Source organism: Pisolithus orientalis, assembly GCF_024613125.1.
Source record: "Pisolithus orientalis strain OTSU chromosome Unknown F5J12scaffold_26, whole genome shotgun sequence".
Lineage (NCBI taxonomy): Eukaryota > Fungi > Basidiomycota > Agaricomycetes > Boletales > Pisolithaceae > Pisolithus > Pisolithus orientalis.
This window is the reverse complement of record NW_026260807.1, coordinates 449,821-475,167: the sequence shown is the minus strand read 5'-3', so window position 1 is coordinate 475,167 and position 25,347 is coordinate 449,821. Positions and strand designations below refer to the sequence as shown.

Below are 25,347 nucleotides of genomic sequence, written 5' to 3'. Positions count from 1 at the left end.
TGACATATCTTGTTCATAATCATACACTTTCTCAGTCTCTATCTTAGCCTCTATCTTTCAGGATACTATCGGCTCTCTTCCTGACATTACACCAAGGGAGCCATTCAAAAATCCAGGCTTCCTTTCAGTCCCCCATCATCTGTGGGTTCATCATTCTCCCCACAGTAGTGGTCTATGGATTCTTGTTCTTGTTCTTCTCCTTCTGTGGCTTTATTGAACTCCTTGAGCATTGCCAGGATGCAAGTGCAGAATTTCTGGGCCAAGGAAGACTTACTGTTTGTTGCAGACAAGGGACACTTAGACTTCATGTGTCCTGTCTTACCACATCCATAACAGGTAGGAGCTTTGCTCTGTGATCAGACCTTGGACTTCCAATCAACATCCATAGTGTAAGGGTCTCAGTATGGAGTCCTTGGAGATGAAGACAACTTTGATCCATGAGAAGTTTGTTCTTGTTTCCAAAGATAGGAGCAATCTTGATATGTAGCTTTTCTGGAGAAGACCTTGAGAGTAGCCATTGCTGCTCAAGCCGCAGTTGCTTGGCAGATCCAGTCTTTGATGGTGTCTGGTTTGGGGCCAGCCATGAGGATCCATTTGTTAATTTCCTCATTAAAGCCTTTGCCAAAGAAGACTGCCACAGTTGACTCTTCAGTAGATATCTGGGCCTTGTTGAGGCAGTTGCAGAAGTCTGTGATGTACTCATCAAGAGAGTGGTCTCCTTGATGGATAGTGGAGAGATATATGAGTGTGGTTGACCTGGCATCTCCTACTTGGAAGGTCTCCTTGAGTTTTGCAACAAACTCATCCCAACCATCAAATATTTTGAGGTCCCCAAGTGCAGTAGTGTTTTCATTGACATAGGCTTCAGCAAAGGCATGAGCCAAACCACTCCCCATGTAGGAGAGGGCAAACACGATCTTGCATTGGTCCTTGTAGTAGATATGGTCATTGGTGGCAAGGTAAGCTTGACACTGCTCAACCAGGTGGAGAAATCCTGGTGAGCTCCAGTGTACAAGAAGGGTTTGTTCAGGCCAATTTCTTTCAGTCCCCCTCCCTTAGAGTCATGTTCCTTTCCTCTCTCCTCAGAACCTCAGGAGGGGCCCTTAGGCCTTACCACATCTCTACCAAGCAGCTTCTTGTAAAATTTGGTGGCCATTTCAGGGGTTACCCTACTCTGTCTGGCAAAGGGGTCCTGGAGGCTAAGTCCAGAGGTTTGGTGGGCAAGTTCTTCTGCCATTGGCTTGGTAGAAGTTGGCAGGTATATGTTGGTGGATGAAGAAGATGAGGGGTCCACTGGTCTGGCTGTCCCTTGTAGTTGTGTTTCAATGTCCAAGCCAATAGGCTGCAGGTTTTGATAAGTAGTAAAGTCAATTGGTGAGGTCGATTCTGCTGCTTGCCTGAGTTGGGGCCTTACTTGTGGGTCTTCAAGACCTATGCAAGGGTTTGGAGTTTGCACTGAAGGGTGATGAATAAGTGGCCTTGCTTGGAGGACTTCTTTTCCTTTATGAGAAGGTACAGGAGGTTTGAATGAAGAGGCTGCTGATGGAGTCCTCTTACTTCCTTCTTCTTGGTGCAAAGACATGTTGATGAAGAGGAAGGTTAGTGCCAAATGTTAGGGGCTAGCTCACTGACATTAAACCAGTGGTTCCTGTATTGGTGGTGGGAGGTGCTGATTTTGCAGGCTATTTTGCCTAGCAAGGATTCCAGAGCACAGGTATCCAAAGGGTAATCTGGTCTTTGATGTGGCTGGGTGATTCAAAATCTTCTGTTATGCCAATGACTTGTATCATGTCATGAATCAAGTGCAATAAAGCACAAGCACATGACTGCACAAGAGGTGATGCATAATTTAACTTCACTAGCTGTGGGACACTAGTCTTGGCCAACTGAAGTCATACTGTCGAGTCCTCATGGGTACAGCAAGCAGAGCTAAGGGTGGTTGCAAAGTAGATTTCAAATGGGGAGCTGGTACAATACATGTGGGTTTATATATGTATGTAAAGTACCTGCAGAACAAACATTCAAAAATGTTTAAACACACACCCACATCCCAAGTAAGGCAGGTGCAAGTCATAGTGAGTCACTGTGCAACAAGACTACACATACAACTGTGTCTGCAGGCACAAGGGCACCTGGGGTGAACATATGATGAAGGAAGGGTAACTGCATATATGATGTACAGGGGTAAACAGGCACACCAGGGTGCACATGTCACATGACTGTGTGGATCAGGGCCACCAGTGGATCATGGAAGGAAGGGGAATGGACATAATGTCCAGCTATAGTACAACATGGGGTAAACAGGGGGAAGACATAAAAGGAAACAAACACAGAATGCAAGTCTAAGGCTTGTGGGTGACAGAACACTGTCACTCGAAAGCATGATGAGGTGCAAGCAGTATTATACAAGGTCTAAAAGGGAAAGAATGTGAGTGCAGCATAACAGCTCCCCTGTGACCTGCAGCAACTATGCCTGGCTCAACAGTTGCTGTAGGACCTCCAGCTACAGTACCTTGACAACACAGTGCTGCTACCCAACCAGGAATGTCAGTAGCTATGCTGGCACCTACTAAACCCACTGCAACACCATGTGTGGAGGATTCTCCTGTTACTCCACATGAATTCTTGAAATGGCTGAGTGATTCATTGAAGGGCTTAAATAGCTCTGTCAATTGTGAGTGATGTTGTCAGCATGATTCTAGCTAACTTGTCTCTGAACCCACTTGCAGTGGAAGGGATCACTTCGATGCTTTTCTCATTCCCACTCAACCCAGACCCATCAATGATCGAGATTATTTCTGACCTTATCTATGCCAACAGCACAACACTTGACAGTCACAGGTTTGCTTCGGAGTATGTAAACAAGTGCAAGGCTGATGCTGCAGCAAGGCAGAATGCTGCCAGCATAGGTGGTAACAGTGGCAAGCCTATTTCAATCACAGACATTGTGAAGACCCAACCAAAGACCATCCAACAGGAGTGGGGTTTCAAGGTAGTCAACAAGAAAAAGAAGGGAGGCAGGTTGTAAGCAGGCCATGATGTGCTGGCCAGAGTCACATAGGCAACCCCAGTGATATATTACTTGGGTAACCAATGCATTGTTCCCTTCATTGTGCTGTATCTGTGCTGTATCCTGTGTGATACCCCTCGAACACTTAATACCTTACTGTTGGAATGAAATGACCCCTGTCCTTACTTGGACTTAGGCATGTGATCGTGTCACTTACATAAGCTGTTAGAGCACACCCATACACTAGTAAAATTTACCTAGTCCCTCAGTAGCTTGACAGACTACTGAGGGTGAGTACACTTCTACATAGATAGAATACCCTTACTAACTTGTATAGTTCCCTACAGGTACTATACTCAATATTAGTAGCTTGACAGACTACTGAGGTTCCCTACAGATTCCTCTCTGGGTTTCCCCTCTGCAACCCCACAAACTTCTTCACTTACCATGCATCATATCTATCCAAGATTCAGTGGTTTCTCCCTCAAGCCCACTGCTATGTATGCATTCCCACTGTAACCATACCATGGTTCTGCAACACTGTGAACATCATGACATTTGGGGCCCACCAAGTAGCTTATTTGTGCACATTATTCCTCAACTGAGACAGAGCTGGAGGATACACCACTGTGACAAGATTAAGGATGGCTATTGATAAATATCATCTACTGATAGTGTGTATTTGACAGACAACTCACTAGGCATCTGACAGACAACTGCAAGAACTCAACAGAAAAGTCTACAGTACTAGAACCCAAGTAAGATACAAGCATGGCAATAGCAAGCAAGGTTAGCACTGACACAGGTGGCACTTCCTGAGTTCAGAACTGGGAAGATGTTCACTTACCAGTCACAACCCCCAGCACATCAGCCATCCGAAATGGGGAATGGGTTGCACAAGTACTATGGAAAGTCATGCATGCTGCTTGAAGTGTGTCCTTTTCCATGCTTTCCATGCAACCTTTGGTTTACCTCATCCAGCTTCGCATGAAGGGTGTAGTGGTCCTGTACACGAACCTCTGATTATCACCAGATGATTCTAACTATCCTTGGCATGATGTGCCAGCTACCATACCAATGACATATTTTGGGGCTAGCTACAGAGGTTGATTACACTGTTAAGTACTGCACTTTCTTTGTGGCCATTTTCATGACAGTTGACAAGTATCTCTCTACTAGGTTAGCCTCCAGGAGCTCAGATGCTCTGCTTGAGCAGTGGAGTACCTCAATGTGCAATTTTGTTCCAAGGATCACAAGCAGTTTTTTGAAACCCTCAAGACTGAATATGCACAACCTAGTAGCAGCAACTCACATGGTATGAGCCATCCATATCTATTACCTTGGGCTATGGACAGGCACTGGAGGTCTCGAGTCCATGTTGCAGGGTTCAAACTAACATGTCCACATCTTGCAGGTGCATATCTGTTGAAGAGTCATATACCATCCAAGGTGTAATGAGTTTGGCTATCCACCAACTTCTTAGCACCTCGAAAACTCAGACCCAAGGATGAATAGGTGATTGCATGCATGCTGTCCACATACATCCACTTTCTATGATGACACTATGCAAGTGCATGATAACATGGTTAAATGTTAATCAGTGCACAACAGATTGTTACAATCACAAATTAAAGGATGATCAATGGCCACTACCATCTGTGGTGAGTACAATGCCCCTCTCAGACAAAAGTCTGTTGAAATCCTGAAACAGGAAGGCAATAGCTATGCCATATGATGACCTTTATAGTGACAGGTTTGAATGCCATGTGCCCTGTCTTCTGTGCTCCATCCTGAGGTTTTGGTGCAGGATGATGATCTTCCACTCATATCAGGCCAGGTGCTCTGACTGACTCATTTCTGGATCTGGGTCTGCTGATAATTAATTTGGGAGGACCCACTGTCACTGTCATGTTAGTCACAAAGCCAACATAGTCACTTTGTTCTGTGCTCTGCCACTGATGAAGTACATATCTTGTAGGGGGTTATTGGCAATGATTTTGCATCCATCTTTCAACTTCCCATCAGCTCTATATGCAGTCTACTCTCATGAATAACATTTTACACTATACTCCATGGCATAGGAACACATTTGAGCCATACAAGCTTGCTCAACAAGTCTGAAAGGAGAGAACTTTGCAATGTCTTGAGCTGTCAGAGGTTCCTGATGCAATTCTAGCAGGTGATCCAAGTTCTATGGACGAGGCAGATACTGAGCCACTTACTTCAGAGGTGCCCAACACCACCTCAGCAGATGATCCAAGTCCCATGGACAAGGTGAATACTGAGCCACATACTTCAGAAGTGCCTGGCACAACTCCAGCAGATAATCCAAGTCCCATGGACAAGGCAGATACTGAGCCACCTACTTCAGAGGTGCCTGGCATAACTCTAGGAGATGATCCAATCTCTGTGGATGGGGCAGATACCAAGCCATTCACCCCTTCATGACATGATGCCCTTGGTAGCATTGGTGCACCTGTCAGACTGCACCATGGACATATCAAGGTATGTAGTGTTTGGCCACTTCAGGTGTGGCCATCTTATCTTTTCTGATTCATTCTGTTATAAGAAACTAGTTCACATCTAGGCTCTACTGTCGAGTGGCCCAGATTTCCTACCCCACTGCTGCATCCTATGTCCAAGAGGCCCAAGTCTCCTACCCCATGAATTGAACTTAATGGTATGGCAAAATGCACAACCACTTCCCACCCCATGAAGAAGATGAAGACCAGCCATACTGTTTCCAGCATGAGCTCTCATGGACCCATAGCAAAACCCCATACTGTGAAGGGGCCTAGGTTAAGACTGGAACAGGATTCCATTCATACTGGACAGGATACTGGAATGGATAATTCCAATTCTACCAAGAGCACAGTACATTGTTCCAGACAACAGGTCACCTTGCCAATACATTTATGTATTTTTTATTTGTATAATAGGACTCTTCAGCCCAACTTCAGGAAGTTGACATGGAGGGGAGCCAAGCCATTCATAGCTTCACTTTCAGATTTCTGATGCCCCAAGAGATATTCATGGGTGCAATGGCAACACTACATTTAGCTGGCCAAGGATGAACTCACAGAGCCAACACAAGTCCTCACAGTGAACACATTCCTGATCTGAACGACATGCCCTCAGGAAGCCTGCAGCAAGATGCCAGGTCTAATGCTCAACAGAATTAATCTACCTCCAATGGTACTGTCATACCTATGTTGTCCCCTGAGGCACCACAAGACTTGAATGATTGATTCTCTTCCATCTCATTGATGCCTGGGCCTCTCCCACTGCCCTGCCTGTTGCTGCCCAGTTTGTTGCTCCTGACTTTTATGGACCAGGATCAATTGCAACCTCTGGAGGAGAGAACTCTGCATATACAGATTGCATGGTCTGTACATCACCCAGGGCCTCCCAACTTGCCAGGCGAGGATGGCAGACCTGGTACAGTGTCTAGTAATCTACAAAACCAGCATTAACCCATTTTCAATGATGGCAGGGCACCTCATCCTCACAATGAACTTGATCCTGACCTAAATTATGGACCCTCTGGAAGGCTGCCACATGATGTTGGGTCTAATGTGCAATGGAATGAATCTACCTCGAACTCTAATGTCATGCCTCCATTGATTTCTGAGGCACCACCAGACATGAATGGTTGATTCTCATGCATCTCATCAACACCTGGCCCTCATCTGCCTCCCTGCCTGTCACTTCCCAGTTCATTGCGCCTGACTTTTACAGACCAACTACCTCCAGCAGAGAGAACTTCCCCACAGTCTGTATGTCACCCATGATTTGGTGAGGATGGTATACCTGGTTTGATGTCTAGAACTGCACAAAATCATTACTACCCTGTTTTCGATGGCAGCCAAGCACCTGGCATGCCCACACCTGCTATCATGCATGATTTTTCGGTTTCTGCTTGTGCAAACAAATCGGCTCAGTCAGATGCTGGCATTGCTGGTGTGGAGCTGGACAACAATCATTGGCAAGATGATGCCATTGCACCTATGACGATAGCACATCCTTTGATGACTCCATCATTGCTGGCCTGCAATCACCTGTCATCACCTGTTGCAACTGTGACCATAGACTCGCTACTGGGTCTTGTCACTGATAGACCTGAGTTCCCACCAGGTAATTTGGTTTCACATCCTGGTACTGTCTGTTGGCTTTTCACTGCTGCTTGTTACTGACACCTTACAAGTGACTGATTTTCTTTATGATTGCATGGATAATGTCAACATCAAAGATGGTGATGAAGGTTATGGTTTTGTAGCTACAGACCAATCCCGAGTGCCTGGTTTCCATGACAATGATGCTGGGCTTGCTGATTCTAGCAGAAATCCTGATGTGAGCCAGTGATCCCTGGGATGGCAGGTTACTTGCCCTATAAAATCAGGACCTTATGGGAGTGACATCTGCAATCGAAAGGAGAGCAGTGGAGGACCTTCCCCATCTCCTCAACCTGGTACTGTGTCTATTGACCTGTTGCCACTGTTTTCTACTGACAAATTCCAAGTAGCCAATTTCCATGATGAGCATGTAATGGAATATGGAGATGATGATGATGATGATGATGAAGGGTATGGTTCAGCAGCTGCTGACAAATCCCAAGTGCCTGGTTCCCACAATGACCATGCCATGGAATGCGGACATAATAATGTTGATACCAAAGATTACAATGAAGATTGGAGAGGCTATGTGGCAGACTGCGATGGTGAAGATGGGCCTGTCAGTTTCAGGGGGCATACATCGGAGAACCCAGGTGTAAGCCAGGGATTTGCAGGACAGCAGCCTTCAGATAAGGCAAGTAATATGTGTATGGTATGATCTTGCCCCAACATTCCTTCCTCATAACATGTACTGAGGTTGCTGTACACAGGATGTGGCTCTTGAGCAGCTCTTGGGAGGTGACCATGTCTGTACTGCTGTACAAAGCTATGCTGCATATGTTCATGAATTTTCAGAACCAGTCCATGACAAAGGCAGATCTAATCATACTCATGTCCACAGTGCTAGACTTGCATGATGCTATTGTGATGCAGGGAGCCATGGAAAAATTGTCTCCAGCCCCAAAAGGGCTATCTATGGTCACACCTGCCAACCCCATGCTTAACCCTGAGGAAGAGCAGGTGCCCAACTATGAACAAAAATACTGACATGTTGTGACACCTGTTTTACAGGTAGGTCTAGCACCCTGGGTGAGGCATCTTGATACTAGGATTAATGTTGTACAGGAAAATGTGTGGCAGCATGCAGTCCACCTACTAGGTTGAGGGAACAAGTGGCATCCTTTTCCAATGGCAAGTGTTGCCTCATCACAAGAAACTGCACTATATGCTGCTACAGGGTGTGGAGGGCCCACTGCTGAAGACTTCCATTTGGACTCCCAAGGACTGCTTTCTTCAGACTGGAACAAACATGCTACAGAAGTCTTTGCATCTCACTTCTTTGAATGTGGATGGTATGGTTCTCCAAACAAAAGCATTATTAAGAAAGTCTTCTGCACTCACCTGCACACCCTATGTGCACAGTACATGGATTTGCAAGCCAATAGTGACCCTGATGACAAGCAGCTGCAAATTCAGCATGACAAAGAAAAAGAGAATGCAAGAGATCAGAGATGCCACTCAGTAAGATTTCTTCTGACATGGCATAGGACTGTGCTGAATTCTGGCTGCCTTTCATAGCTGTGACACTGTTGGGCAAATGCTTGCTCAGCACATCTGGACCTTGCGCACTTTAAGCCCCTTTGGAAAACCCTGCCCCATGATGCAATGAGTGGCAATGAGACCAACCACCTGCCTGGTTTGAAGCAGTATGCCATTACATGACTGAACTGGCACTCTCAGATGGCTACCAATTGGTTATGAGTGTTTGATCTTATTCATCTTTCCACCCAGTTCAATGTGAATGGCCAAACCAAACATGGTGCTTGCCCACATACATGGGTCCCTTCACACTGGGTGGAATCAGCAGGTCTGGCAGTCCCAGGCTTACTGAGCAACTTCTATGATCGTACTTGGCTCCTCAATCTGGATGATGATGATAAAGTCAAGCTCAACATACTTCCAGAGGTGGATTTATCACACATGGAGGCTGTTTGAGGTAAGTTACAGTTCATCCCCTCGCTTGTACTCCATGGGGAACATATCACACATTTCTAGGGTAGTGGAGAAATTCAAGGGCATGAAAGGGAGGAAGCTTGCAAGTAGTGAGGTACACAGTTCTTAGGCTTGGATCATTATCCTATTAGAAGGAACACATTCTGTGGTGTACTTGTGGACAGCTGTTACTACTTGCAGGCATGTGCATGCTTGGCCCCTGGTACATGTCACCTCTCAATGTACTCATGTTGAGCCTTAGCATTAGTAGATTGTTATGCTATCATATCTGGCAGGCATGACTATGCAACATCTGATACCAATGATGAATGCATGTTCTGATCACTCAAGATTGCTCACCCCATTGTTTTGTTGTTTCCAAGGATAATGTATGGTTCAACTATTCCTATCTTATTGCAACTGACCACTGAACCATTTCTGCTGTGTATATTTTCCTGGTGGCTTCAACAGGTAATGTTTCCCTCATCTCTCCACAATCTCACTTGTGACCACTCGAAGAGGTTCATGAAACAGGCTACAATATGCGAGTTGGAGGGAGCAATTGAACTGTTCTGTGCAGCTTTGGAACTATGTACCCCTGGGCATCAACATTGGCCTTCATTGCTCTGTGAACTTGTTCTCTGTCTCTCAAATAGATATGAAAATCAAGGGGTATTATACTCAGATGGGCAGGACTAGGGCTCTGTCTGCCAGGCCATCCTGGCCATGGCATACCTCTTCACAACCTTGCTTGTGACCTCAGGAGGAGGTTTGTGAAAAAGGCTGTGATTTGCAACTTGGGGGGGGAGGTGATTGACTTGCTCTGTCAAGCTTCAGAATGACATCCCCCTGGACATTCTGATCAGTTCTCAATGATTGGTCCTGATTGGTCTTCATCCCTCTGTGAACTTGCTCTCTGTCTGTTCAATAGACATGCCAAGCTTGGGGTAGTCAATGGCTTGGAAGAAGAAGCTATCCTGCTTGGACACACAGTGCTAGAGCTCTGTCCAACAGGACATCCCAATCATGGCATATCTCTCCACCTTGCTCATGACCTCTGGATGAAGTTTCAGTAACAGGCACACATGCCTCAGTTGTGCAGGGCATGTTTCCTTGATCAGGCTACATCAGTGGTCCATCTGTCCAATGAGCAAGGCTGATGTCACCTCTTCCCTGTTCAACCAGGCCATGATGACTGACTTCGATGATACCATTTGTCTTTCAATGTCACACTTGGAGCTCTGATTACCTTGTGAAGATGTTTCCATTACAGGATGTGTTCAGAACCACTGAAATGATGAGGATGGCAGGGGTGGGGCTTTGTTCCAATAATTCACAAGGCATGGGAACTCAAACTTACTTTTTCCAATGCCTTTCAGGCTCAGATCTCTCATCCCATTGTCACTCTCCACTACCATCAGTCGTTTCTTACACCCTCTCAATGCTTTCTGGTAAAAGTGATGTTAGACCCACCTTCTCCTCACACATTCTTTGCCAAGACCCCCCATTGTTCTGGTGTTTCCCTTGAGTGAGATGTAAGACTTGTATCCTAGTTTGTTCTGAAGCTAACTTCAGGTAGGAAGTCCCTATCTTGTGGCAGGTATTTCCCATCCACTGCCAGCATTCCAAGCTGCATCTTTCCTACCTGAGCATTGCAAAGTTCATATCACTAGGCTGATGCTTGCACTTTGTTGTTCACACCTTTCTTTAGCTATTGTCCATCTATTATTTAAAGCTGTCTTGGATTGTCAAAGCATTCACTCATGAATTACTCTGTTTCACCATCGCATAATGGGTATGTCTACTGAGCCACAGTGGACTCATATGTTCACCAAGATCGAAGCAAGGGCATGTTTCAGGTCTGGATCTGGTTAGGTGATAAATAGGCTGACACTCAGGTCAATGCTTGTCATCCAGTGTTGCCTGGATATCATCTAAAGTTATTGGACAATGGAGACCCATTGTGGGTGACCAGGAAAATGATAATTACTGACTAAGGCAGGGAAAAAAGAAAACTATAGTGCTGAGCTATTGAGCCCCTACCTCCACTCCTGTTGTAATTATAATGAACAAGATTTTTTCTATATGAGCTTAGTTTTAGGCATATTCAGAGAAAACATGTGTTGTATTGCTGTATTGAATTGTGATGAGTGAGATGTTCAGCTCAAAGGTAGGGAATAGAAATCAATGTATTCAGGATAAAGTGCAGCACAAAAATGATTAAATGAGAGTAGCCCTATTGACAAGTTGAGAAAGAGTGGCTATGCAACTTGGGAATATCTCAACAACCATAACAAGGCATCCCTAGAGACAGATCAGTCAGGAGAGCAATGCACCCAAAAAGCGAGAGAAGTGGTGGTGAAATGCATGAGATGCAACCACAGGACATTGAGGGTGGACTTTGCCACAGAAATCAAGATATCTTGACAACTGCTGGATGGAATTAGATGGATGAGGCATCCCTAGAGATGGACTGGTCAGGAGAGCAAGCCATCTAGAAAGCAAGAGAAGTGGTGGGGAAATGCATGAGATATGATCACAGGACTTCAAGGGTGGACCTTGCCACAGAAATCAAGACATCTCAATGATGGCTGCATGGAACTGGGCAAAAAAGAATCAACAGGATGGGTACAGTGAGAAAGATCTGTGGCTCGAAAAGTGAGAGAAATGCCTGAAGGACACATCAGATATCAACACAAGACCTCAAAATGCAAATTAAATCCAGAACCACTGGGGGCATCAAAATGTTCAGGGCATCAACATGGAGCCATCATTGAGTAGTATGCACCTGTGTAATATTGAGAGATGTGGTGGGAAAATAAACAAAGTAGACTGCATGTTGATGTTGGGGCTGGATGGTGTTATAACAAGCATGCCATTGTGTTTCTCCAATACAGTGGGATAGTAGAACATCATTAACCACCAGGGAGGAATTTTCCAGGAGAAGTCAGTCTGAGTCTGGCAGAGTGGTATTTGAGTAACTCTCATATATTTCATCTCTCATGATATGAACATTATACAAGATGCCAATTATGATATTGTGGTATGAAGTACAGGAAAACATTATTTGAACAATATGACTGATTTGGTTTTAAATAACTCTTGTATGTTTCATAGTACATAATGCAAGCATTATCCAATATGCCAATTCCAATATGTGGTGATGGCATACAGGAAATGTTATTTGAACAATATGACTAATTGCCATTCAAATATTGCAAGGCTAGTGTTCAAATAATGTTGCTCCCATAATTAGGTAATTATATTAAACCAATAATGACACATGCAAGAGATATTTTGACTGAAATTTTGATTCCATAAGCATATTGCACAACACAAGATGTGAACATTACACAGATTTGATTTAAGATATTTCTGTCATTTTGTCATACACATTATTTTGAAGTTATTCAAACTAATGTTTACTATAATGTCATGAAATATGGTAAACATTATTGGAATTTGCACCTTGTGTCAGCACATGATTCTGCCTTCCAAGTTTGTAAAGGATCCTCCCACCCTACACATTGCTACAGCACTCCATCCATCAGATGCTCATTTTGCTAAGTCCATCTGAAATGGCCACCTCTTCATTGATCATCTTGCTTGTCTCTTTTGCCAGAGACAGTGGCTATGTATATCTGCCAGGCATTCCCATGAGCTTCCTTCCTGAAGCCCCCTGGTTCATCCTGTCATTGTCAGCCCCATCTCATCCCATGCAGCTTGGTCAGCATGTTCACCTTGTCAGTATGACTTTCAGGATGTTCTTTGGTCACCTCAGGTCTGTCACATGGTTAGAAAGGTCTTATGTAGTCATTTTGGTCTCCCCACTTGATGAAGCATATGGATCCTTCCTCCCTGCTCCATGCAACATCTATATTCCAATCTCATCCATTGTTCTCCCCACATTGTGACAGCTGCAGCATAATCTACTGTTCTCTGCCCTCCCTGATTGCATCCATGACAAGTATGACATGCATCTTGCCTTCTTACTGCAAGACACAGCAGAGGATGTCTCCCCTTCTCCCCCTCCTCCATCAGAGCCCTGTGCATGAAATGTTTTGTTAACTTTGCTGAGAGGATGAATGGGTGGGAGATGCAATTGCCTATGCTCTCATTGCCCCACAGGCCCCTAATGCCTAAGCCCTTTGACACCTGACTCATGCCCTTCAACTCTGGAATTAATACTTCCCCATCTGGAAACACCATCCATCTGGCATCCCATCTTTTGATCTAGTGATGTCTCCGCCAAGATCTGACATGCATTGCCACCCCCTAATGTGATACCAGTGTGCTTCCTCAGTTTCTGACATTCTTTGACTCATACTGTGATGTTTTGCCTGTCCTTGACTTGTTTGTTGTCAATACTTACCAATCCTCTTTGCTTGCTTACTTTTCATTTCTTGCTTAATTATTGTGATTACTCATTGCTTACAGTCCTTACTCATTACTTACCAAGTGTTTGTGCCTCATTTGTCATAGGCTGTGCTCCCTCTATGGTATATAAACCCCATGTACTTAGCTACATAATCATCATCAGGAATCATCAGGAATCCAGTCAGTCAGTTCAGTTCTTCTCAGCATAACTCATTGTTGACAGTTGAAGCTCCACAAAGGGGTCTATCTGTCATCAATCATCTGCTGTGGTATCTGAGGCTCCCTCAAGGGTCTATTTACCACCATCCTTTATCTGAAGTGTTATCTGTGCTTAGTCATCAACCATGCTTAGTCATCCTTTCACGCCTGTGTAACTGTGATGGGAGTGGCCATCAATGAGGGTGACAAAATAGCAGTATCCAGTTTGTGCAATTGTCTCCATTAGTCAGCACACATCTGAGTATGTTGATGTTGACTTGCACCAGGAGTCCTGTTGGCTGAATACCTGTGCTCTATCCAGCATCCCCTATCCAGTCATCACTTGCTCATCTGCTCCTGCATAACTTGTCAACAACTTGCACTAGGAGGGCATCAGGTTTAGCTCATGTGCTACTGCCTTGCATGATCTCAGCCCTCATATTTCAGAGGTAGAGACCAGATGGATGATCACACATAATTCTGACAGACAGAAGACAGAGACAGAGGGAGTAGGAACTTAGTTGATATTTGTACTGAAGAATGGCAGAGTACCATAAATGATTTTATACTACTATGGAGGTACAGTGACCAGAATTGGAACTGACATATGGAGACTTGTAAATTTGCAAGTAAAACTTCCTGGATGACAAATGAAGGGAGGACAGAGAACATACAACAGGCACTGGCCCACATGATGTGCATGCTGCAGAGTACCTGACTGTGCACTGTCAAGGCGAAGTCTGAAGAGAGGTCACATGGCCTCTTAGGGAACAGTCTGCATGGTCTGATGGTAGACTGGTACAAGTCTGACAGCAGTCAGAGTGGAGAAGGTTTGTAAATGACAGCAAATGGGCAGAGTTGGTATGGAGTGAATGGGGACTTAGGATAAACACACAGTTGTGACAGTCCCCCCCCAATCAACATGAGTTGATCATTTGAAATTGTTCTGATGCCTCAAGGACAATAGGTCCAGCCATGGCAGAGCTCTGTCAGAGTTTGAAGAACTGCTTAAAAACATGTGTTAGAGTACTGAACCTTCATATTCTTGTACCCTCATCATGGCCTCGCAGTGCCAAAGCAAAACCCCCCAACCCACTCCTGGCCACATCTGCAACTACTCCCTGGTCATCCACACCAACAACTCCACCAACAAAGAGAAAGAGAAGTCCACAGAGAACCCATGTCATCAAGCAGAAGCTGAGTGGAGAGAGAGAGAGCAAGGCTAAGCAAGAAGAGGCCAAGAGGCAGAAGGTAGATGAGGCTTGACTGGAGGCAGAGTGGGGGGAGAGAGAGGAAGAAAAGGCATGGAGAAAGAAAGTGGCAGAGGAAGATGATGCATGAAGGAAGAAGGCAGCAGCAATGGAGGCAGAGAGGCAGTGGCAAAGGGCCTTGGAGGAGAGGGCCCAGGCCAAGCAGAGCAAGGCTGCATAAAGGTGAGTAGCAGAGTACTGCAAGTCAGGTGGAGCTGACTTGTAGATTTTTTATTTACTTTTATTTTAGGTTATGTGGCATGGTCTTCAATGTGAACACCACCCAGAGGGTCCCTGGGACCACTGTGGTGGTCACCATGCACAGGAGGGCCCCATGCACCCACTGTATAGTGGGTCAAACAGTGGACCAGTGAAAACAGGGGTCAGGGAAGACCAGGGCCTGAATGCACTGCCAAAACAAGAAAAAGGTATGTAGTTGGACATGGGAGTTGGCAGTGGCAGGGTCATCATGGAAGAGGACAGGTATGGGGAGCTCCTGAGGGCAGAAGAAAAAGAAGCCACAAGGGAAGGGAACAGTGAATGCAACAGAGCCAGAGAAGGTGGACAATTTGCAGGAGGCAGGTGAAGAGGAGGAACCAGCAACACCACATAGAAATATCTGTAGGCTACTGTCAGAGTTGCACAACACCCCTGACTTCCTCTTGGAGCAGAGTAGGAGCAGGTTAGGCTGCAGAGTACAGCAGTCAAAGTCCAAAGCAAATCCAACCACTGGGTGGCAAGATATTCAATGAACAGCAAGTGGAGGGGTATGGAGGAAAGTTTTGGAGGCAGAGTTTGGAGTTGGAGGTTGGGGGTCAGAGGTCAGATGAGAGGGCATTGGGTTCAGCTAGTGTGCTGCCCCCTTGCATGAGCTCAGCCCTCATATTTCAGAGGTGGAGCAGACTCAGAGGGAGTGGAGACAAAACCCTGGAGGGAACTGAGAGGGAGTCAAAGGTGGGGACTTTATTTGATATTCATACTGATTACATTGGAGCACTATGTGGCCTTATATATGACATAGGTCAAGGGTGGTGCAGTGTAAAATGCAAACCAATAAGCATATAACAGGTTAGCAGCCCCTCTGACACAAGGGATAGAGGGTGGGGACAATGGGGACCTTAACTGAGACAAGGAAACTACTACAATGAGGGAGAGAGGGTAAATACTGAAGGAGCAGAAGAATGGAGAAAAAACTGACATGAGGGTGGAACCCTATCTGGAACACAGGGCCACAAGTCTGACAGCCCACTGGGCTGACAAGGCCTCAGAGGAGGCACAGATGAAGGTCTGGCCTCCATGTGGCCAGCCTGAGGGCGGAGTTGAGCAGAGTTGGTTGGAAAATGGACAGGGGACCTTGGAGAGGTGTCAGGAGGGTCAGAGGAGCATGGGAATGCATTGGAAGAGGGGAGACAAGCACAGGAACATGTCAGTGTCACACACCAAAGGTGTTTGGTGAGGTGGACATGGATACAGCTGATGAATGGAGATAAAGACCATAGCCCTCATGTGAAGAAGGACAGCCAGGAATGTTGGCAGTCATCCCTCACACAAGAACAAGTCATCAGTGCCAGAGAAAAAGAAAGGGAGTAAGTTAAGCGCTGGCTAAATTTCTTAAGCACCCATGTACAGCATTCTGGTTTTCAACATATCTCCACCGTTTCTGCAGATACCAAGACCATTCCCACACTCACTTGTAGTGCTCAGCAATGCAATCTTACCTTCCAAAATTGGAAAGGATTTGCACACTCCACACGTTTCTACAGCACTCCCTCCAAAAGATGCTCATTTCACTAAATTCTTCTGATATAGCCACCTCTACATCAATCATTTCACTTGTCCCCTTTGCTAGGGGCCATGGCTACATATATCTACCAGGAGTTCCTACCAGCTTCCATCCTGAAGCATCCTGGCACATCCCACCCTTGTCTGTGCCCTCTCAGCCCATCCAGCTTGGACAGTGTGTTCTTTTTGTCAGTGTGACCTCTAGGAGGATGTTCTTTGGTTGCCTCAGGTCTGTCATTTGCTTGGAAAGGTCTTATGTGGTCATTTCAGTCTCTCCAGTCCAAGAAGCATATGGATCCTTCCTCCCTGCTCCCTGCAATGTCTTCATACCAGTCTCATCCATCATTCTTCCAAGATTGTGACAGCTACAATATAATCTACTGTTCTCCACTTTCCCTGATTGCATCCATGATGAGTATGATGCACATCTTGCCTCCTTGTTGCAAGATACAGCAGAAGACACTCTCCATTCATCCTCTCTTCCAACAGAGCTGCATTCATGAAGTTTTTATTTGCTTCACTGAGAGGATGGTTTGGGGGGGAAAGTTGCAATCCCCTATGCTCCTGTCACCCCACAGACCCCCAAAGCTTGACCCCTGTTGACATCTGACTCACCCTGTCCACTTTTGGATGTACTATATCAGCATCAGATCAGCACTGCCTCTCTGTCATCCCATCTTGGTCTAGAAGCAATCTCTTTGAGATGTGACATGCACAGCCTCCTCCTAATGTGATTCCAGTGTGCTTTCTGACTGTCTTTGACTCACCTATTGCCAATACTTAACAATCTTTTGACATTGCTTACTGATTCTTTGCTTTTTGGCTTGCTAATCCTTACCAATGCTTACCAATGCTTTCCAAGATGATTACCCATTGCTTACATTCCTTACTCATCAGTTACCAATCACTTACCAAGTGTTTGCACCTTGTTTTCCAAGGGCAACACCCCTTTACTGTATATAAATCACTGTACTTAGATAGCAAAAAAGAAGACATCAGAGAGAGCCCCTCTTGCTCACATTTTATCATCACTCAGTAATTCATTCAGCAGCTTCAATAGTTGAGACTTTATTAAGGGTCTAACTATCATCTACTTTGCTTATCCTTGTCTATCATCAATATACTTTGCTCCAAGCCCTCCCTGAGCTCAGTGCAGCTTAGGACATCGAATTAAGTCATCATCCATCCTTCTGTAGGCTGACAACAGTCTACCCTATCACATTTTCTTGAATTCCTGCTCCTTCTTCATCAGGAGCACCCCCAACCCTCAGCACTCATCTTTGAGTGTTGTAGCTTGCAAAAAACCCTCCCAAAGACCAGGTTCTACCATCTAGGTACCACATAGGCACACCACCACTTGCTCTTTTTGTCTTTTGTGTTGGTTTTGGTTGGTTTTCACCACTGAACCACACTTTGACTCACATTGGAAGAGGGCAGAGTAGGTGTTAGGGGCTTATGTCAGTGTCATGGTCATGACAGCTACCTCAGTAGTGAACAAACTACTGAGTGTATTACTGTACCTGTAGGATACTACAGGATGTTGGTATAGTAGAATACTTGTAATATGAACAGACTTACTCCAACAAACAGAGACTACTACACATACCTGATGACAACAGTGAACAAAGTTGACAATGATATGGGCACTTTGGACTACATACAGCACAGAGTTGGTGAGGAATGGAAGGAGATCATTACCAGAAACTCAGTTCTGGGAACATTGACATCAAACTTTATTTCTGCCATTATTGACAGGTGCTAGCAAATGAGATGGGTACCTGGGGATTATGAGAGGCTGACTGCATTCATAAATCAATGTAAACAGACCACAAGACATACCTGATAACAGCAGTAACTGTAGATCAAGAGTATGTAATGATATTCATAGCTCAGACTACAATAGCAGTTGGCCAGGTGAAGAATGAGGTGAGCACCAACAAACAAGATGATTTATACCTAGATATTAGAGAGGGTGATCAAATTCATAAATCTAAGACTGACACATACCTAATAGTGATGATAAGTCAGCCCAACACCTGATGACAATAGATGTACTTCCAACTGCAATACAACAAGCAGTGGGTGAGTGAGGAATGAGGTGAGCACCTGTGGAGATAATTTATACCTAGATATTAAAGAACATGATCAGATTTGTAGGTCCAATGAAATACAAAGGTAGGACATACCTCATAACAATGATAAGTGAGGATTGACAGTCAATAACTATATATCTACCACAAACTGCAATTCAACATGGAGTGGGTGGGTGTGGAATGAGGCAAGTGGTCAAGTGGAGATGAACAAGATAACTTATACCTAGATATTAAAGAGCATGATCAGATTTGTAAGTCCAATGAAAAGCAACAGTAGCACATACCTTATAATTGTGATAAGTGGGGATCAACAGCTGATAACAATACACCTACTGCAGATGCAATACAGCACAGATTGGGTGGGTGAGGGACACAACAAATATAGACAAATGAAATGATTTATATCTCATACCTGATAATGAGAGTTGTGACAAGTACAGATTTGAACACAATAATTGAAACCTCACACCTGATAACAATAATGAGTCAAGACCAACATCTGCTAACAATAGACATACCTCAGACAGCAATATTAGGCAGAGTGACAGTGACCCAGGGGAGAAACAAGATCAGCACTAATGAATGAACATAGGTGTTTAGAATCAGCTGGAGGGAATAGTGCTACAAAAAATACCTTTGTGAGCAGGAAGGAGAGGATCTGGGGTGAAGGGCAAGACAAACTCCTCAAGGTCTTGAACCCCACTAGCAGCACAGTGGTGCTGGGGCAACCTCAGTGATGCAAAGTCAACAGAGTACAAACTGCAGTGACACAAAGTCAGCTGTGGCTCTGAGTGAGTGGCACAGAGCCAGCTCAGGTTCAGCCAATGTGTCCAAACCTGAAGCATAGAGGCAGTGAGTGGGAAGACAATGACAGGAAGGTGAGAGGATGACAGTCATTCATAACAAAGCATGGAACTGCTGGGCACTGTGCAGCTGGAACACAGTCCCATGACTTAGGTTTTTTGCCCTGGGAATTCTCCAGGCTATCACATCAAATGTCACTATCAATATATGTACATAAGCATAATAGGTAAATCCCTACAAACAAACAAATACTTATGATTTTCTGACTGCAACTACTCTTCATCCTACTACCCTTCCCTTCCTCACTTCATTGCTCAGTGCCTCCACCCTCAAGGTCTCAAGTCCCTCCCCACCACATGCATCTTCTCCCATTGGGTTTGAGTCGGCTTCATGCTGCTCATCTTGACCTGAAGTTGACTTCATGTCACTTTAGGTCACACTCTGTTGACTTTGCATCACTGAGGTTACCCCAGCACCACCATGCTGCTAGTGGGGTTCAAAACCTTGAGGAGGAGTTTGTCTTGCCCTCCACCCCAGATCCTCTCCTGCTGTTGTCCTTCCATTACTTTCTTGTATAAAGGTGTGTGTTTGATTACATGCTATTCACCCCATCATTCACCCCACTGTTCACCCTGCTGTTCACCCTGTTGTTCACCCCACTGTTCACCTCATCATTCACCCTGCCATTCTTCCTGGATCCTCTTCCACCACTGTCATGTTTTTATTTCTTTCATAAATGGTGCATGTCAATTACATGCCATTCAACCATTGTTCACCACACCCTTCACCCCAGACCTTCTCCTATCACTGTTGTACTCTTATTTTCTTTTATAAAGGTGCACGTTGTTTACATGCCATTCACCCTGTTGTTCACCCTGCCCTTTATCCAAGACCCTCTCCCACCACCAACATTCATTTGCTTTCTTTCACAAAGGTGAGTATTTAATTATATGCCTTTCACCCTGTCACCAACTAATCTACACATGATCTGTCCATTATTCCTTGCAGCTCAATTCCAACACAAGAAAAATGTCCTGGGGGACTGCACTTACCTGCTTCAAAGTCTTCACCTGGCCCAGCAATGGTATGTTCCTCTACTTTTCTGTATTCCTGGAGCTTACTTACCATCCACAGCTACAATTACATCACTGGATGCATGAGTAGTCACATGCAAGGACCACTGGGTGATCATGTTGCCCAATGCAAACTTTGTTCCTGAGCCATACATTTTCAAAGAAGTCAATCTTTGTCCACATGCTGACAGTTGGTTCAGCCTTGTTGATTGCTTCCAATGGCCACAAACATACAAAAAAAACTATGAATATGCTGTTTGCATACCTCAGTGTGAGCATCTATGGAGTGCCCTAAAAATGCTTATTCCAATTCTTCAAGTATCTGGGGTAAGCATTGATTCTTCTTCAAATATAATTCCAGTGCTCATTTTACCCTTAGTATCATCAGAGATTATTTGTCCTTGACAATCAAATTCAACACTTGGACAAGAAACCTTTTGATGTGTTTGGCCAATGGCTGAGCAGGAAATGGTCCCTCTGCAAAAGTAGGAAATTGGTGGCTTTGAAGGCTCTTCATGTTGACATGCAGACTCTACAGCATGAGTGGGCTGCACAAGTACATGCACAAACTCAACTTCTACCTCATTAGTCTGTTTCCTTTGCATGTGTGTGATCATATGACTCACCAACCTGTAGGTCAGTCAAAGAACAAGCATTCTGAACAGTTGGCACATGTTCTTGCTCTGGAGAAAACAGTTGAGGACTATCAGTGCTGTGTGGATCAGTTGGAGAAGGATCTTGTTGATGATTGTGTCCATGACATTGTTGACTACAATCTACAACTTGCTGCAGCAAAAGGGTCACTGTCAAAGGTGGCCCAGGCCCTCAAGAAGAAAAAGGCTTCATTGGGATTTTCTGCCCAAACTGACCTTCATCCACTGAGGAACAACTGCGATTGCAGTTCAAGCTTCTCCCATGCACTGTATCCACTTGATGACCATGGAAGGGGCACATCCAGAATTGAGAACCCAGTCACAATATTCTTTGTTTAAGCCTTTCCTGAAGAAGATCCCTGCTTCATGGGATTCTTCTTTCAACTGAGCCTTGTTTACAAGTCCAGTAAACTCTGTGATGTATGCCTCAAGTTCTCACTTGCCTTGTTGAATGTCTGAGAGCTGTAAGATTGCAAGGGTGGTCTGATCTCCCAACTTGAAAGTAGCTTTGAGCCTTTCAATGAACCTCTGAAAGGTGTCAGTATAGTAGATCAAACCATTGAGCAACTTGTTTTCATTTTGATAGTTCTTGGCAAAGGACATGGCAGTGCCTTTGGTCATATACATAAGTGTGAACAAAATCTTGAGGGACTCCATGTTGTAGACATGTCTGTTAAGGTTCAGATACCCTTTGACCTGTGTAATCCAGGTCTGAATCCCATTGTGGCTTCTGTCATATTCTCCAGGACACCCAACATTAAATTCCTGACCTCCATTGGGCAGGCAGCTCGAACCTAGGTTTTCATCTTCATCAGCTGCAGCTTTCCCCTTACTGCTACCACCAGCAGGCAGCTCTGGGGGTATGGCCTTTCTGAAGTTCCTGAAATACCAATCTCATAAAGCTGAGTCAGTAGGTGTACCTGTTGGGAACAGGTCACTTGCACTTGCATGCATAACCCAGTGGAGCTCCTCTGCCATAGCAACTCTTTGTTCTTCCAACCTCTGTTTCAGTTCCTCTTCTGAGCTGGTCCTTGGGGGCATTTAAGGAACTGACTCTCCATGACTGATCATCATGGACATTTCTTCTTTATCATGTGCTTCCTGATCTTCTTTGAGGACTGATCTGAAAGAAGTCTCTAACCTCTGATCATCTTCTTCTTCTGAACTAAGCATGATTTCCAAATCCTGAAACTGGGACAGATAAGATAACTGGGGATTTGTTGCAGTAACTGAAGGACCAAACCGTTCTAGAGGGATGGGTGGTAAGGGCAGATTCTGTCCAAGTCCAAGGGGGTTAGGTTGAGGAGGGACTGGAGGCTTTGATCTCTGCAGGTTAGACACTTTTATGGATAGTAACAATGAAGGCTGAGGGAGGATTTATTTCTCAAAAGAAACCTGTCAGCATAGAGGGTGTTGTGGGTGCATGAGTGACTTTACATGTAGGGAGGAAATCTATTAAAGCCTAATGGCTGCCTGTAGAGCGGTGGATTTGATTGAGAGTAGAGGGGTGCTTCTTGATCTTGTTACACAAGGAAGTGAGGGAAGGGTGAGTTAGTCTTTACACTGAGGGAGACCAACGAGCCTTTGTACAAGGTAGAGATGGTTTGTTGAAGTTCAGTAACCAGGGACAAGAAGAAAAAGGCTTCATTGGGATTTTCTGCCCAAACTGACCTTCATCCACTGAGGAACAACAAGTGGCTCCAAATGCAAACAAATGCACAAGCACTTAAGGTCCAGATAAGGGAATGACTTTGTCAGTGCAAGTTTGAGTTCCAGCAACTACAATGGTCATATGGGACCTCTTCCAGTAGTGAGAAAATTTTTATTTCTGGCTGCTATTTTGAATAACATCATGTAGAAAACCATTTACAGTCACATGTGGAGTCATCCATAAAATGACAAGAGCCTACCATCCTGAAACTTGTCACCACATACAATAATCTCTGTGGTGAACTGCAGAGTATGATACAACTGTGTAAGGCACCAACTGGTGCCATCCCTCCCAATCTGATACCTTCTAAAGGTATCTTTCAGCTGGATGTTGATAGTGATATTTGGCAGGATGGTCTTGAGGAGCTTAGTGCTAGCACCCCATGTTGGCTTGCTGATGAGAGTGTGTGCAAGGGAGTCAGGCTGATGTTGGAAGTTGATCACTGTAATGAAGAAGAAAGAAGGTTGTCAAGAGAGTGATCTATCATACAGGAATGGTTTTTCATGGAGTGGCTGAGTGTACAGTCTGCTCTGGAAAATGTGGCAAGTGAGTGCAAATACCATGTTTATGTCCCATCTCATAGGGAGTTAGATGAATATTACAAGTATCACCTGCATGCCTACAGGGATTCCATTGTTGCAGTATATGTCAAATGGGAGGCCAAGGTTCAACATATGCCATATGCATGGGCTGCATCTAGGCCATGGGGACCTACAGCAGAAGACATCAGGGATTGCCTTGCTGCCACATATAATCCTGGTGGAACCCATGCTTCAGAGGATCTAACATCACCAGTATTAGAAGGAAATGACTCTGATGAAGGGGATGTAATGTCAGAAGGAGATGATGAGCTGTTGATGGCCATTGAAGAGATGGCACTGGAAGAGGAATGTTCCACTGAGCAAGCAAATGAAGGGGAATTTACAGAAGATGAGGATTGGTTGGAGGACACTGGAACTGGTTATTTGCCCTCATCACCATTGCAGGTGCCATCAAAAAGGCTTAGATACTAGATGCATACCCAAGCTTCATCAATACATATTTTGTGGCCAGAAAAAAGATATGTATGAGTGATCTACATTCAATAATACCCTAAGGCACTCTGTTTTATGGTGACCTGCAATGCCTTTGGCCTCCTGCTGGGTCAGCATTATGATTGATTAAACTAACAAGAGAATGCACACAGTGCATTCAAAAATCCTCAGCATTATTGGGAAAATCCCCAGAGTGGTGGGAGAATCCCCAGACCAGGTGGAGAATCCCTGGCATTGCCTGGAGGATCACCAGACTGAGTGAGAGAATGCCCACAGCAGGGTGGAGAATCCCCAGTGTTGCCTGGAGATTCCCCAGGACAGAACTTGGAGAATCCCCAGAGTGGGTGGGAGAATCCCCAGAGCAGGTTGGAGAGTCCCCAGTATACCTGGGAGAATGCCCAGAGCAGGTTGGAGAATCCCCAAGACAGGACTTGGAGAATCCCCAGGACATAGCTTGGAGAATCCCCAGAGTGGGTTGGAGAATCCCCAGCATTGCCTGGAGAATCCGCAGCAGTGCTTGGGAAATCCCCAGAGTCAGTTGGAGAATCAACAGCATTGCCTGGAGGATCCCCAGCAGTGCTTGGAGAATCCCCAGAGTGGGTGGGAGAATCCCCAGCATTGCTTGGAGAGCCCCTAGAGACAGGAGTTGGCTGGGAAATTCCAAGCATTGCCTGGAGGATCTGCTGCATACCATGTGGATCCCCAGAGTGGGTGGGAAAATTCCAATGAGACCTGGACAATCTTTGACTTGTATGCAATGGCCAAGACTGGAGATCACTGAAGACTTGGGAAGCATGGTGAAAGTATATGTCTGCTGTGCCTGGGCAATCACCATCACCAAGTATATTCTATTCCCTCCATCAGATGTCACCAGTCTTTCCTCAGTGGTCTATGGCCATGCTTTTTCACATATTGTATAGAGTGCTCAGATCAGATTCCATGGAAATAGGTACTTGGCATGATAGACACTCCTGTCAACAATATGGAGACTCCAAATCATTTTGATTGATCCTTCATGCTGTGATGGTGGTCTATTTGAACTGGAGGTTCCCATGATCATCTTGGAATAGGTCTGTTTGGGCTGGATGCCCTGGGAACAGGTCCATTCAGGCTGGGGAAACCCCCAGGATGCACTGGGAACAGGTTTATTTAGGCTGGAGATTCCCCCAGAATGCCCAGAGAACAGGTCCATTTAGGCTGGAGAATCCCCCAGGATGTCCAGGGAACAGGTCCATTTAGGCTGGGGAATCCCCCAGGA

At 45.1% G+C, this 25,347-nt stretch overlaps 3 protein-coding genes across 3 annotated transcripts; all 3 read left to right on the top strand.

Annotated features, from left to right (window-relative positions):
* Nucleotides 1-2,526: 2,526 nt before the first annotated feature.
* Nucleotides 2,527-3,028, top strand: F5J12DRAFT_724158 (uncharacterized protein; the record flags this gene model as incomplete). Its single annotated transcript, XM_051741508.1, has 2 exons — nucleotides 2,527-2,674; nucleotides 2,730-3,028. Coding segments are annotated over 2 exons (447 nt in total), but the record flags the coding sequence as incomplete, so codon positions are not given.
* Nucleotides 3,029-6,276: 3,248 nt separating this feature from the next.
* F5J12DRAFT_784511 (uncharacterized protein) lies at nucleotides 6,277-9,225 on the top strand (the record flags this gene model as incomplete). The annotated part of the gene is made up of 12 exons (XM_051743045.1): nucleotides 6,277-6,453; nucleotides 6,749-6,786; nucleotides 6,837-7,144; nucleotides 7,215-7,360; nucleotides 7,388-7,777; nucleotides 7,893-7,928; nucleotides 8,056-8,142; nucleotides 8,194-8,281; nucleotides 8,360-8,643; nucleotides 8,914-9,063; nucleotides 9,086-9,118; nucleotides 9,178-9,225. The coding sequence occupies 12 exons, from the start codon at nucleotides 6,277-6,279 to the stop codon at nucleotides 9,223-9,225; spliced, it is 1,785 nt and encodes a 594-aa protein (XP_051597864.1).
* A 363-nt stretch (nucleotides 9,226-9,588) lies between these two features.
* On the top strand, nucleotides 9,589-10,190 carry F5J12DRAFT_724224 (uncharacterized protein; the record flags this gene model as incomplete). Its single annotated transcript, XM_051741522.1, has 2 exons — nucleotides 9,589-9,786; nucleotides 10,056-10,190. 2 exons carry the CDS (start codon nucleotides 9,589-9,591, stop codon nucleotides 10,188-10,190), a joined length of 333 nt encoding a protein of 110 aa, XP_051597863.1.
* Between the last annotated feature and the right edge of the window lie 15,157 nt (nucleotides 10,191-25,347).